The following is a 14463-nucleotide window of genomic DNA, read 5'->3' on the forward strand; positions in this document are numbered from 1 at the left end:
GGTCCTCTCAGTCCTATTTCTGTGTATTTCTGGGAACCGGAGAAATCCTGCTTGAGCCTGTGAGGAACTGAGTTTGGGAAGTAAAAGTTCATCTCTTTTTTTTTTTTTTTCCTTTGGGCAGCATCTATTTGTAACATCAGCCAAGCCTACCTCCAGCCTGATGCCTCTGATCATTGCAGTGAAACAATTTATGACAGTCAGGAGAAATCAGCCCTTCCAGAAGTTTTTGTCCAGTGTTAGCTGTGAGTGGGACTCAGAGTAAAACCATTATAAAACCTCAACCACATTGGTAGATTCCCTTCCTTTTCACCCTGCAAATAAGTTCTGCCTTCACTTCTGAATTGTCAGTTGTTCCTTAAGAATGGAGAGTCTTTTTTATGTTTTGGTTGGTTTTTTATTTTATATCATTTGGAACTGGGGAAGGATCTCCTTCATTCACCAACTCCAGACCACACTGCCTTTGGAATATCACCCACTGACTGGTTTTTTCCAGCCTTGGTACTTTTAGATGAGGAAGAAAGTGCAATTGCATTTCCAGCCAAAACCAAATGAAGAGTGGGGCAGCCAGAAGATCTTGTGCAGATGCAAGCTTTCAGCTGGAACTATAGAGCATTTGGGTTCCTGCCGAGGGGATTTGTATCACTCACTGCAATCTCTTTGCCTGGATGAGATTCTTACGCAGCTGAAAAAGCAGAAAAATCAGTGAGTGTGCACCAAAAGAGCCATCACACCTTTTCTATTTTGTTCAATCTGCTTTAAGTATGCAACTAAATGTATATCTTTGGTTGAGCTGACAAGGGAAAAGAAGAGGCTCAGGGAACCACGGCAGGGCTGCCATGAAATGACAGAAGTCATTTGCATATGCTTCACAGAGTTCTCTCAATCTTAATGAAGTATTGCAGTCCTGGTTTAAAATAGACAGGTATGAGACAACTTTGACAGAAATAGACTAAAATAGCTAATGGATTTTTTTAAGAATTAAGAAAATTACCCAAAATGTGTTGGTTTGTAACATTAAAAAATATACTACATAAAAATTAACTGCAATAAATAAAACTTAAAAAAATAACTGTTTCAGGGTACAGAGAATGAGAAGCAGAGAAATGTGAAGATATGAATGCGTATTTTCATTAAAATATAAAATTACAGACAAAACCCACACAGACACCAAACTACAACTCCAAGGTAGTTGCTAGATTATTTTTTAATTACATCATTTTATACTAACAGATTTTTTTCCTTCTGAAGGGGAAGCTGACATATAGCTAAGGGAAACTGACATAGCTAAGACTCTGAAAATTGATTTCCTTCTGTTTTTCTAGTACTGGATAAGAGATCCTGGCTGAAAGACCTGATTGAAGGCAGCGAACTAGATCTGTTTGGTGTCACACTGGAGTATGTGTCCATTGAAGACCCACCACCAAACTGGTGTGGCCTCACAAAGACGAATGCGTCCACTGAAGGCTCAGAACTGATTCTGTCCATCAACACACCAGAGGATATGTCTGAAGACCCAGTACCAGTACCAGTTCTGTGTGGTATCACATTGGGGGACATGTTTCTCGCAGACACAATAAAGGTTCTGCTCCGCCTCACACCAGAGGATATGTCCAGTGAAGAGCCAGTACCGGCTCTTTCCGGTAACACATGGGAGGATATGTCCAGCGAAGAACCAGTACCATCTCTGTCCAGTATCGCACCAGAGGACATATGGATTGAAGGCACACTATAGGTTCTGTTTGGCTTTGCACGAGGGGACATGTAGATTAAAGGCGGAGTATGACTTCTGTCTGGCGTCACAGTGGAGAACATGTGAATTGGAGACAGAGTTCTTGTTCTGTCCAATATCTCACCAGGGGACACATGGATTGTAAACCCAGAAGCAGGTCTGTCCGTTATCACACTGGACAACACTTGGATTGAAGACCCAGTACCGGGTCTGCCTGGTATCCCACTGGAGGACATGTGGATTGAAGGCTGAGTGCTGCTTCTGTCTGGTATCCCACTGGAGGACAGATGGATTGAAGGCTGAGTGCTGCTTCTGTCTGGTATCCCACTGGAGGACAGATGGATTGAAGGCTGAGTGCTGCTTCTGTCTGCTGTCCCACTGGAGGACAGATGGATTGGAGACCGAGTACTGCTTCTGTCTGGTATCCCACTGGAGGACAGATGGATTGAAGGCTGAGTGCTGCTTCTGTCTGGTATCCCACTGGAGGACAGATGGATTGAAGGCTGAGTGCTGCTTCTGTCTGGTATCCCACTGGAGGACAGATGGATTGAAGGCTGAGTGCTGCTTCTGTCTGGTATCCCACTGGAGGACAGATGGATTGAAGGCTGAGTGCTGCTTCTGTCTGCTGTCCCACTGGAGGACAGATGGATTGGAAGGCTGAGTACTTTCTGGCTGCTGTCCCACGGAGGGTCAGATGGATTGAGACCGAGTCTGCCACTGGTAGGAGGGAGGTGCATTGAAGGCTGAGTGCTGCTTCTGTCTGCTGTCCCACTGGAGGACAGATGGATTGGAGACCGAGTACTGCTTCTGTCTGGTATCCCACTGGAGGACAGATGCATTGAAGGCTGAGTGCTGCTTCTGTCTGGTATCCCACTGGAGGACAGATGGATTGAAGGCTGAGTGCTGCTTCTGTCTGCTGTCCCACTGGAGGACAGATGGATTGGAGACCGAGTACTGCTTCTGTCTGGTATCCCACTGGAGGACAGGTGGATTGGAGGCTGAGTACTGCTTCTGTCTGCTGTCCCACTGGAGGACAGGTGCACTGAAGGCTGAGTACTGCTTCTGTCTGCTGTCCCACTGGAGGACAGGTGCATTGGAGGCTGAGTACTGCTTCTGTCTGGTATCCCACTGGAGGACAGGTGGATTGGAGACCGAGTACTGCTTCTGTCTGGTATCCCACTGGAGGACAGGTGGATTGGAGATCGAGTACTGCTTCTGTCTGGTATCCCACTGGAGAACATTTGGGTTGGAAATAGACTACTGCTTCTGTCTAGTATCACATCAGCAGACATGTGGATGGGAGACCGAGTACTGCTTCTGTCTGGTATCCCACTGGAGGACAGGTGCATTGGAGGCTGAGTACTGCTTCTGTCTGGTACCCCACTGGAGGACAGGTGGATTGGAGACCGAGTACTGCTTCTGTCTGGTACCCCACTGGAGGACAGATGGATTGGAGACTGAGTACTGCTTCTGTCTTCTGTCCCACTGGAGGACATTTGGGTTGGAAATAGACTACTGCTTCTGTCTAATATCACATCAGCAGACATGTGAATGGGAGACCGAGTACTGCTTCTGTCTGGTACCCCACTGGAGGACAGGTACATTGGAGACCGAGTACTGCTTCTGTCTGGTACCCCACTGGAGGACAGGTGGATTGAAGGCTGAGTACTGCTTCTGTCTGATATCCCACTGGAGAACATTTGGGTTGGAAATAGACTGCTGCTTCTGTCTAGTATCACATCAGCAGACATGTGGATGGGAGACCGAGTACTGCTTCTGTCTGGTACCCCACTGGAGGACAGGTGCATTGGAGACCGAGTACTGCTTCTGTCTGGTACCCCACTGGAGGACAGGTGGATTGGAGACTGAGTACTGCTTCTGTCTGGTATCCCACTGGAGGACAGGTGGATTGGAGACCAAGTACTGCTTCTGTCTGCTGTCCCACTGGAGGACATTTGGGTTGGAAATAGACTACTGCTTCTGTCTAGTATCACATCAGCAGACATGTGGATGGGAGACCGAGTACTGCTTCTGTCTGGTATTGCACCAGGGGACACATGGATTGAAAGCTCAGTACCAGGTCTGTCTGATATCACACCAGGGGACATGTGGGTCGGAGACTGCGTTCTGGTTCTTTCTGGTATTGCATCATCAGACACATGGATTGAAGGTTCAGTACTGGCTCTGTCCGGTATCCCACTGGAGGACATGTGGATTGGAGACCGAATACTGCTTCTGTCTGGTATCACATCAGCAGACATGTGGGTTGAAGACCCGGTTCCAGCTCTGTCTGATATCTCACCAGGAGACACATGGATTGAAGGCCCAGTACTGGCTCTGTCCAGTATCCCACTGGAGGACATGTGGATTGGAGAACGAGTTCTGGTTCTGTCCAGTATCCCACCAGCGGACATTGAAGACCCGGCACTGGGTCTCTCTGGTATCACACCCCAGGACACATGCATTGGAGACTGAGTACCAGCTCTTTGTAGTTTCATGCTGGAAGACATTTCAGCTTCTGCTGGCAATAGCAAAAACTCTGGGACGTAACTCTGGTCAGCCTGACTATCTAGCTTGAAGCTACTTGGATGTTTAGACTCTTTCCCGCTTTCTGCAATAGAATAAAGAATAAAAAAAAAATCAAAAGGGAATCTATATTTACTGTTAAATACCTTTCACAAAAGGTATGTATGTGAAGTACTTGCAAGTGTATCCTTCTTGTTTGAAGCACTTATTTAAAATACGTGGCACCTGACTACATACATTAATCTCTAATAGATAGAAACAAGGACCTTATATCAAGTATTCTGCACCAGGAAGTATTAGAAAACAATAGCATACTTTATTTGAAGTGCTACAAATACTTAGAGAGAACTTTTAACCCCTATCATTATAATTTCTAGGGCATGGGTCATTTTAATCAAGTAAACAAAGTTATTTTACAGTCTCCCTATCACTGTCACTAGGAAACATTTGCCATGCTAACCACAGAAGGTACTCATTTACTTTTTGATTTATTTTACCATCAATTGAAATCAAACACTTAATACTCTTTAAATGTCAGTCTGCTAGAAGATGGTGTGTCTATGACTTCCAGATTATTCCAACAGGAATTCACAGAAATTAAGGAACAGCATTATTGAAAAACCACATCGCTACTTATTCACAGCAAGGTCCTTCCTTTGGGGATGTTTACGCAGCTGTACTGCTGCAGAATGCAATTCTCTCACACCCCAGAAGTCTTGTGCTTCTACCACCTGCCAATGGAAGACTGCCCTAAAATTCAGACTACCAACTCTTCTCATGTGACTTTTCACCTCAGGATGTTGCCATCTCTGTTTCAACAGCTCAACTGTCTTGCTCTTTTTCTCGAGTGCAGCTATATTAGTAACTTTAACATAAACTTTCAAACGCAGGGGCCACTGTGAAACTATAGATATGGAGGCTCCAGTCACTGAGAACTGGTTACATTTGGTTCTGCACTTTAATTACACTTGCATCCTATTAGCAGAACCTTTTGCCTTGTAGGCAACATTTAAATCAAATTACTGTAATTTCCAAATGTGTTACAATAGCCTAACAAGCTAAAAGTATACATACCTAGATACTGAGTATCCAAAAAAAATTTGTATAGAAAAGGTTAGTGAGAAAGCCAAGTAGAGTTTTCATCCAGCCTGCATCCAAATCTGCTCTTGCAATATCTGGGAAGCATTCCCCCAGTCATGTCCTAACACATGAAATACGTTATGACCTTGGCCCATGAAAGACACTCTCTGGCACTTAACATGACACCAATGGACTGAGTGTCTTTCTCTTTTGAAAAAAGTCTCAGGCGGTTTCTGTTGACACTAGTTTTACTGCTCCATTATGTTTATAATTAAGTATTATTGTATTTGCCTACAGAAACTATGCAGCTTGAAGGGAGATGCTGGCTAGGAAACTACATCGGAATGACAAAAATTGCTTGAGAAGTGATTTACCATAACTTTCACGAAAGGTGAATGTTTGTTGTCTGGATCTTTGGGCTGCAGTGTGAAGCTGAGGAGATTCTCTCAGTAATGTTTCAATTCTACTAGCTGCAAGTTGGTAGATGTCCATAAAACTTCGAATCAAGTCCTTTGAAAAGTAAAATAAATCATCAGTGACAAGCAAGCTATATCTAAATGCCAAATAGCATACTTCCAAATTCATTAGGGAAGAGAATTTTTTGTTAATTGGAGAAATCGAACAAGGTTTATAAGCCAGACAAAATAATCTGATTACAATACAGCTTGGGAAATATAATTGTTTTTATGTATATACTGGAAGAATGTCCCAGTTGTAATATTGATTAGATTGATAATAAAATTAGCAGCATGACAGAGTACCAATGATTAGGCAGTACTGGAAACTTTATATCTACCATAAGTAGTTGAAAATATTAGTCTTCCTTAAAAGTAACTGATCACATTTTATAAGTTATAGTTTTCTCTTCAGATAATATGAAATTGTCCTTTTGAATGTAAATCTGTAGTATAGACAAAAATAAATTTAGTACCTCAAAGAGGCATTTACAAACCTTTTTTGCTGTTTCTCTTTCTCAGACACACTACTGCTTTTCAGAATAAAAGTTAACATAGCTGAAATCAATCAGGTTTTGTCATTGTGAAGTGTAGGAAACAGCAGTAGCAAATTAACACCATCATATATCTTTTCTCATCAGAAAAAGCATCCAAAATGTTCCAGTGCTATGGTGCTAGTCCTAAAAGAGGATTCTTGCAGATCATATGTGCCTGTCACAGATTGATTATAGCAATTCTAGAGGACATGTTCGCAAACAATTTCACTGCTTTAATAAGAAGTGTCCCTAGTGATTATTAACTTCTTACCTCATTCAACATCACAGGATATAGTTTTGCATACAGAGAAATTAAAATCAATTAGCTGACTCCTAGTTATAAAAGGCAAATTTTACAATAAAATCTCCATAATGTTCTGAGAAAGTTACCAAACAGGCACAATGTAACCAGAGATGAGGAGAGGGAGAAAAGGGACAGGGAGAGAAGGGACTTCACAGCGACAGGACTGTGAACCATTGATGCTGTTTGCGTACCTCCTCAGTAACCACAAGCGGTTCTTTTTTAATTTGTCTTGCTCATATGAAGAGGAAGAAAGGGAGGGGGATAGAGGGATATTAATTTTCAGGTATACGTGCATTTCTTCACGGTCATATTCCTATCAGTTATTTAACACCTGCAAAATTAGTACTTCCCATTAGCTCTGAAATAGCATGTGCTAGAGTATATATGGAAAGTATTTGTCTTTCAACTGCTGACTGCAATAGTTTTGAAGCTTTTTACTCTCCACACATTCAGAGCAGTCTAGCTGCTTGTTCTATCTCAGATACAAAAAAAAGAAAATGAAAATAAAAATAAAGAAAGAAACAGGATTGTTTTAAACTCTAACCTGGAATGCTATAGCCTCTGGCCTGCCCCACAGTTCTTCATCTGGAAGGGCATCTATTTGCAGTCTGGGTAGCTCCAGGCAGAACTCAGTTGTGGCTGCTGCACCACTTTGCACCAAGGTCTGCTCTCTGACCTAAAAAGAAAAAAATCCCAGTATCAATGTTGATTCTCCTTCAGAAAATTAATGGGGATGAACTGGTCCACTTGAGCCCTTTGAGTGGACTTGCATGGATGACTGAACCTCCAATCCAAGAATAAATTTAGGACTATTTGATTTTTCATTGGAAATAAATCTCTAATTCAGAGTGCTGGGAAAAACCACTACAAAGAAAAGGATCTTTCCCCAGTCTCAAATGAGAAGGCCAAGGACACAGCCTGTCCATGTCACTGTAAAAACACAGAAGTTTCTGCATGACATCCACCTCAGAAGCTTAAGAGAAGCTGTATGAAGATGATGGTGGCACGAAGCAAATTATCTGTCAGCATATTTTGCTACAGCTAAAACACACATTTTAGGTTCTGTCACTTTTTGTGAACGTTAAAAGAAAGAGAGACTTGAAAAAGATATCTGAAAATTAAATTACCAACAGTTTTGGTGAACACAGAATCTAAAATAAGGAATAGATTCCCATGTTGCTAGGAATTAAAAATGTAGTGGAAATTAATACTCTAAGGTAATAAAAAAACACTTCCCCCCCCCCCCCATGCTGCTCTGGATTAAAAATAGTTATAACGCAATCAGTCATTAGAGCTACTGTTAAAAAACAAACAAACAAACAAACAAACAAACAAAGAACAAAAACCCAAAACCAAAACAAACCAAAAAGCCACCTTTCTCCCAAATAATTAATGTATACAGCTTCGCTGGACCTTCAAATAATCCTATACCTGGGAAAATAGTACAAGTCAAAGAGACAACTTAATATTATTACTCAATTTAAAAAGTGTTCTAAAAATATCAATTAAGTTTCTGACCACAGGTTATTACTTACTGTCTTCTCCTTATTCCATTTATTATGTATCAAAGGTTTAAGTAGTACACACAAAGCCAAATATTTTATGGCCACCATGTATGTGACCTCAGCAAATGACCTCCACCTCACCCAGTAGAGAGTTAACTCAACAGCAGTTGCCAGTTTTTTGGATGTTCCATAGTCAACCCTTGGCAACCAGAAACAGTAGTCAGTGATTGAGGGAAAGTGAATTTTGTAGTAACTTTTATATTCAAAATAAGAAGTTTGTGTGCTACAAAATTACATTTTATTTCACTGCATTTTTTTTAAGATTAAAGAAGTTGAAGAGGGTAACTTCACCCCTAAGGAAAGGAATTTGTTCTAAAACAATTTCTACTCCCCTCCTTCCCTGAGGATAAGCGGTTGTAAAACCCTGATCTCTTTGGAAACACAAATCAGAGGGAACCCTTCAAATTCTTACCATCTGAAGCGTGGTTTCCACAGCTTTCATATGAGTAATGATCAATTCTCTGTCACTATTACAAGAAAAAGAAAAGTAAAAACAAGTGAGTAGTTTATAAAACTAAAGTTCTACTGATGTAGAAATTAATTTTCTGCTGCTTTATAATTGTCATGTCTTATAAAATAATTCTTGATAACTCAAACTCTTACAATTTTATCTCTCCTTTTTATATCTCCCATGCAAACCCTAAAAATAGTTTGTGTACCACTATTTGGCAAATTTCCATATGAAAAATGCTTCTACTGGGGATAAGACTAGGTCCAAAATGGGTTTCAGCCCCTTTGGCAGCTAAAACCTGTCACCCAGCTGATGCTTCTGTACTTATTATAAATAAACTGCATCTCTCTATAAAAAGACTATGTGGAAATAGAAAGAATAATGATTTCTTAAATGAACAGACTGCTAAGGATTTGCCAAAGAGATGTTTTCAAATCCTTAGGATAACTGTAAACAAATGCCCATACTACTTCAGCACTCAGAATCTGGAGACTATTATGGGATAACTACAGAAAACATATCATCTAGTATTTTGAGCTAGCTAATAGTTTTCTTTTTAGAAGACAATATCTGAATTTCGAAGAGAGGCAGATGTACTTTTGTCTTCTAGCATCACATTAGCCAAGGCTAAAACCCTGCACATGAAAGTAGGAACTGATGTTTTGTCTGGTTTAAGGGATGTCTCCAAGGTCCCAGAACTCACTTCTCTGCTGTACGTAGGGCGCGCTCTGCATTTTGGACACTCTCTTGCAGTCGACGCCTGTCCTGCTCCATTTGGGTAAGAAGCCTTTTTTGGTGGTTCAGAACTCGGTCTTTTCTTCTCATATCCATTGCTGTCTCTGGGAGACTCTGAAAGCAGATAGAAAGCAGAGTTACTTGTCAGCTCAAATAATTAACTTCAGTTTATGCCATTGCCAGTTAACCAAAGTGGAAAACTAACTGGCTGCGAGGTAGATTTGGACCATTGCGTACTAAGTTTTCGCTTGAGAATTCATAAAACCATTACTGACTCAGAACCCTCCATTTTTATTATATTGCCTATGTACAAATATGCTTTAGCAAACAAAGTGATTTTAGTCACTTACATAATGCCACTTGCTGTCACAAAGTCTGTAATTTCTAGATAATAGTTTAAAACATAGATCTCAGATATCCAAGTAAGTTTAGGTGCCACAGGCATTTCACCTCTAATGGTTTAGGTTGAATTGCAGTGCCTCAAAGATTTTAAGCTAAGTTTAACATCACTTTGCTACAAAGCAAGCATTTGTTCTCGTGAGAATATCTATTCTAATCAACAAGAAAAGAACGCATTTTGCATTTACATTAGGTCAAAATGTTTAGCAAGGTATGATTAAAAATGCTTTATGAAGCCATTGAGTTGTATGTACTTTCAAGTTAAAGAGCTTAGTAATTTAAATATACTAGCCGTTCTTGAATAATTCAACGTAATAACACCTCTTCCAGAACAGACATCCTATGTTCACATGTCACTCAGCTTCAAAGTAAAACTAAACAAAACTTTTAAAGTGTGTGCAATAATATTAATAAAAGAAAACATATAAATAATGGAAATTATTTTTCAGGGACATTATGCGGCTATAAATGCAAGAAGAGGAAAAGGAACAGAAGGTACAAAATTGTCTATCACCTTCACCTGAAATCCACCCATGAATAGGGAGGCTGCTCAGGGAAAACATTCATTTCTAACAAGCCTAGAAATCCCAAACTCCACCTGAATTTAATGAATTTAGATGTGTGTCTTTAGCAAAGGACACTACGTTTTCGGAACACAGAATGTGCATATAATGATTTTAATGAAATAAATAGTTAAAATAAACATGCCAAACCTTCATATCAGAAAACATTTTTCCATGAGTGTTATCAAAGCATTTGGATGAGATTCTTTTCTGACTTATGATGTTGTAAATCAGTGGCAGCTTCACTAAAATTAGCACAGTAAACAAGCCCAAAATGGAGGGTATCTTCTTCTAAAACATGTATTGAAGACTATTTTGGGGTATATCAGTGGCAGCTACATGATTTAACGTATATTGCACTTCAAATGCAATTCATTAACAATTTATATGACTTACTTCACAAATTTAAAAATAGATTGGTTTTATTACAGGTACTAATATCTCTAAAAGAAAGTAACTATACACACAATGAACATCATTAGGAAGAAAAAAAAATACTGCATTAAGACTAGCTTGTAACAGGAGTAAAATTTCTGTCTGGCATAGATAACCATTTAGTGTTTGTGTAAAAGTTTCTTTTCCAACACAGAGCAATCAGAGCTACTGATTTACCACATCTAATAAAAAACAGTAGCATAAAATAGTTACTTAGTCCCAGTTGACCTTGACAGTGATGAGCTACCTTGGATGTTTCTATGGTATAAGCCATTAAAAAGATAAAAATATGCAAGATTAAAATTTGAACTGATAAAGTGAAGAAATTAAGTATTACTGCTTTAACAAGCCTACTTTATGAAAGTACATGTATACCAAAATACCTTCTTATTGATAGCTGTTAAGCATGAATAAGTTTAAAAATAAGCTATCAAAACCAAAAGTAGCTAATATTATATTTTTCCCCCTCTTACACGTTTAAAAACTGAATAAAGAATTCAAAGCAAGAATTTGTAAGAACACTGTTTTACAAGATCAAGATTGATTATTAAAGATTAGATTGTTCCACTGTACTGCAAAATAAGAGCTACAAAACCAAAAAAAAACCCTTACACAAACAAAAAAACCACCCCACCCCCAAACAAACTAAACCAGCATTCTGAGCCACAAAACCCAATTAGCTAAGAGAAAAGGGTCTGTCAGTTGGAATGCCGGGGCACAGGTAGAGACCCTTTCTGCCTGTCATTAACAAAGGCATGAATAAAGCTGAGTTTGGTAAGCTGCAAGAGAGAAAAAAATGTTCATTAAAGTCTTTTCCTCCAAGTTTAAAAACAACACCTAGAGTTCAAAGGGGGGAAAAAAAAAAAGTAGTTTAAAATCTTTTCTGAGTACCCAAAAATTCTGACTCAGCAGTAAATGTGCATTTTCTCCTGTAATTTTTTTGCACAAGACATGCAATATTAACGAGAGGTAAATTTCTGGTAACTATTCCAGAAGAATAATCTTACCCTTATGGATAGATTTAGGTCTTGGCCTTTATCTGCTGTTTCGCTGGAGAGTATTTGTAGTCTATTGTTTAATTCATTTAGCTGTTGCTCCTGTTTAATTAAAAGCAGTCTTGCCTCGTGCTCACGCTGTAACGCATTATTTAATTCTTCCTGTATATTGTCTTGGGTGATCATTCTCTGAAAAGAGAAATAAATTGTATTTGATTGTATTGATAACTATATTCACTAGTTTACCTACCTGAATTTCTAAGTTCCACTTGCAAACCTATCAAATTCTAAAACAAATGCATGCTAAAGATAAATAGTTAGGTTTCTTAACATGAAGACAGGTTACTGAACAATAAAACCTCAGACTAGCTTATTAACAGTATTTTTTCTAAAGAGCACGCAGGGTACTGTTAAGACTAGGTATTCATTATTCTATCCAAATTAGCACTCTAGTTTGCAAAATATCAATTTTTAGAAGGAAATATATACAGATCAATGTCCAACATTTTAGTGCATATCTTGTTAACCCTTGTGAACACTTTCTTGGACTTTTTCTCCCCTCCCAAAACTGTTCCAGAAAGAGGGAACAGTTCTTCAAGTAAAATCATCTGCATTTGAATGACAATCTAAATTTGAATTGACAATCTAAAATGAGACAATTTCACCTAACTATCCCAGAATTGTACAGTAATAAAACTCATTAAGAACAAAACTGACAATGATCACATATAGCCTTCTTCATTTGAGAAAAAAAAAAAAATTCATTTTCCCAGCTAGGAACAGGAAGGAGAATGGGTACAACATCATCTAGTAAATATTCTCTGCTTGGAAGTGTTTAGGTTGGGGCACACTGGAAAGTCTACCAACTAGGCTTCAGGATCAACACAACCATGGAAAACACTGCTTATTTTGGGACACAACTGTTTCAGTTACACTGTGCCCCTGTAGAGCATGACTAAGGAACCTTACCCATTCACTTTCTCAGGAAGCTCAAATGTGAGCTCAGTTCTGAATTCAGCCTGTAGAAAATAAGCATGGGAGGAAAGGTGCTTAGGGAACCTCCAGCATGCTAAAGCAAGACAGGTTTCCTCCCTTCCAAGAAGGACTGAAGGCACAGTTCCATAAGTATGACAGGGATCAAAGTGAGTTCATCAAATGGCATCAGTTCTGCAAGCACCTCATCTGTTACTCACTATCTGAGGGCTTCAACTAGTTAAGGAACCTTTTTTGTTGTCTCTTCTCATCCCCGTCAGACAGTGGTCTTTACAGGCTAATGAACCCATGGTGTTTAACTAAAGCAACCAATGACAGTTAAGACTCAGGGGAATTTGGTGCATATGTGCACTGAGAAGGTAGAAGAGGGTTTTTTCCCCCTGCCATAAACTTACTCACTCAAGGAAACAGCTCCACTAAAATTTGTGTTAACTATCTCAGAATATAACTCACAGTCAAAGACACAGTAAAATGTCTATCATAACAGTCAGCAATATCCATGTAGAGTTTAAATGGCTGTATTTATACTTTATGAACTTCTCATAAACACACTTACTGACTACCCTCATTCCAACTGACTTTACTGTGCTGAAGTGAAATCTATAAATTCTTTCAGGTTATATAAGTCACATCAACATTTTCAACAAATGGAAGAAAACCTGGATTGCTGGAGACCAAACATGTAATTTGCAAAGAATATCTCCTTCTACAAATCAAAAAGAAACTTCAGTGGAAAGGAGATATTTCTAAATACATCTGACTTCTAGTTTAGTGACATTTACAAGGTAAGTTTTCTGGAAAATTTTATCAGGACTAGATTCTATATTTGTTTTTCAAAGGAACACAAAGTAAAAAAATGTGTAAAAGGGAAGTTCTCTGATGAGCAAGACAATCTTGAAATCAAATATGCTTACATGCTGTAATGTATTTAATTGCTCTTGCAGGCTCCTGGCTTTTTCAGCATCCTTTTTCATCTCATTGAAACTCCATTTGAATTCTTCAAGTTGCAGGCCCATTGAGCGGCACTTTGTCTCTGCCATATGAAGTCTTCGTGTGTATTCAAACACCAGCTGCTGCAAGGATGTTACATTTCTCTGTTGGCAATAGAAACAAAGTAATGTGCTATAAAATTTGCTGGTTTAGTGATAAAATAAATCGCAGCTAACACCCAAGAAAATTAAGACAAAGCCTTTTTGTCCTCTGCCTCTAAAAGACACTCACAAGTGCAAAAATGTGAACCTGTTTCATCTATTGAGGGTTACTGAAAATTCTGTTTATAAGGAAGTACTGTTTTCACATAAGGCCCACAATAAAAGACAGAATATGAGAGAAAGAGTTTATCCTTCCATTATAATTAAAGGGAACAAGGTTACCTTCTCATGGTAGACATGGGAAAATAGGAAATACTTTAAAGAAAAAGAACCTTGACAGTTAAAACCAAAAGCAAGTTTGTTCCTATAAGCAAATACAGTTCTGATGGAACCTCAAAAAATCTTTTACTTGCATACACTAAGCCTCTTCTAAAAATCCTTTCACAGTAAAAAAAAAAAGGTCTATTCATGCCCCAACACTTTTGGGTGTTACAAATCAACTTCTGATTGTCCTTATTGTTGACTTCATTGCAATGGATTCAAACAATCTGAAACACAATTAATGATACTATAAAGAGAGACTCACTGTAACACTCTGTGGCCCTT

At 39.0% G+C, this 14463-nt stretch overlaps 1 protein-coding gene across 1 annotated transcript in view; it reads right to left on the reverse strand.

The window, feature by feature from the left end:
* Window positions 1–1166: 1166 nt before the first annotated feature.
* The window catches only part of LOC103757558 (coiled-coil domain-containing protein 171-like), a 42758-nt gene continuing 29461 nt past the window's right edge, over window positions 1167–14463 (reverse strand). Inside the window, exons 13-21 of the mRNA XM_029959969.1 lie at window positions 13681–13860; window positions 11786–11962; window positions 9350–9495; window positions 8608–8662; window positions 7175–7306; window positions 5710–5845; window positions 4209–4340; window positions 3341–3509; window positions 1167–1390 (exon numbers count right to left, since the gene is read on the reverse strand). Coding sequence (XP_029815829.1) covers window positions 1285–1390; window positions 3341–3509; window positions 4209–4340; window positions 5710–5845; window positions 7175–7306; window positions 8608–8662; window positions 9350–9495; window positions 11786–11962; window positions 13681–13860 — 1233 coding nt within the window. The 3' untranslated portion in view covers window positions 1167–1284. The remainder of the gene's footprint in view (window positions 1391–3340; window positions 3510–4208; window positions 4341–5709; window positions 5846–7174; window positions 7307–8607; window positions 8663–9349; window positions 9496–11785; window positions 11963–13680; window positions 13861–14463) is intronic.

This window comes from Manacus vitellinus, unplaced genomic scaffold, assembly GCF_001715985.3.
Source record: "Manacus vitellinus isolate BGI_N305 unplaced genomic scaffold, ASM171598v3 scaffold_23_pilon, whole genome shotgun sequence".
NCBI lineage: Eukaryota > Metazoa > Chordata > Aves > Passeriformes > Pipridae > Manacus > Manacus vitellinus.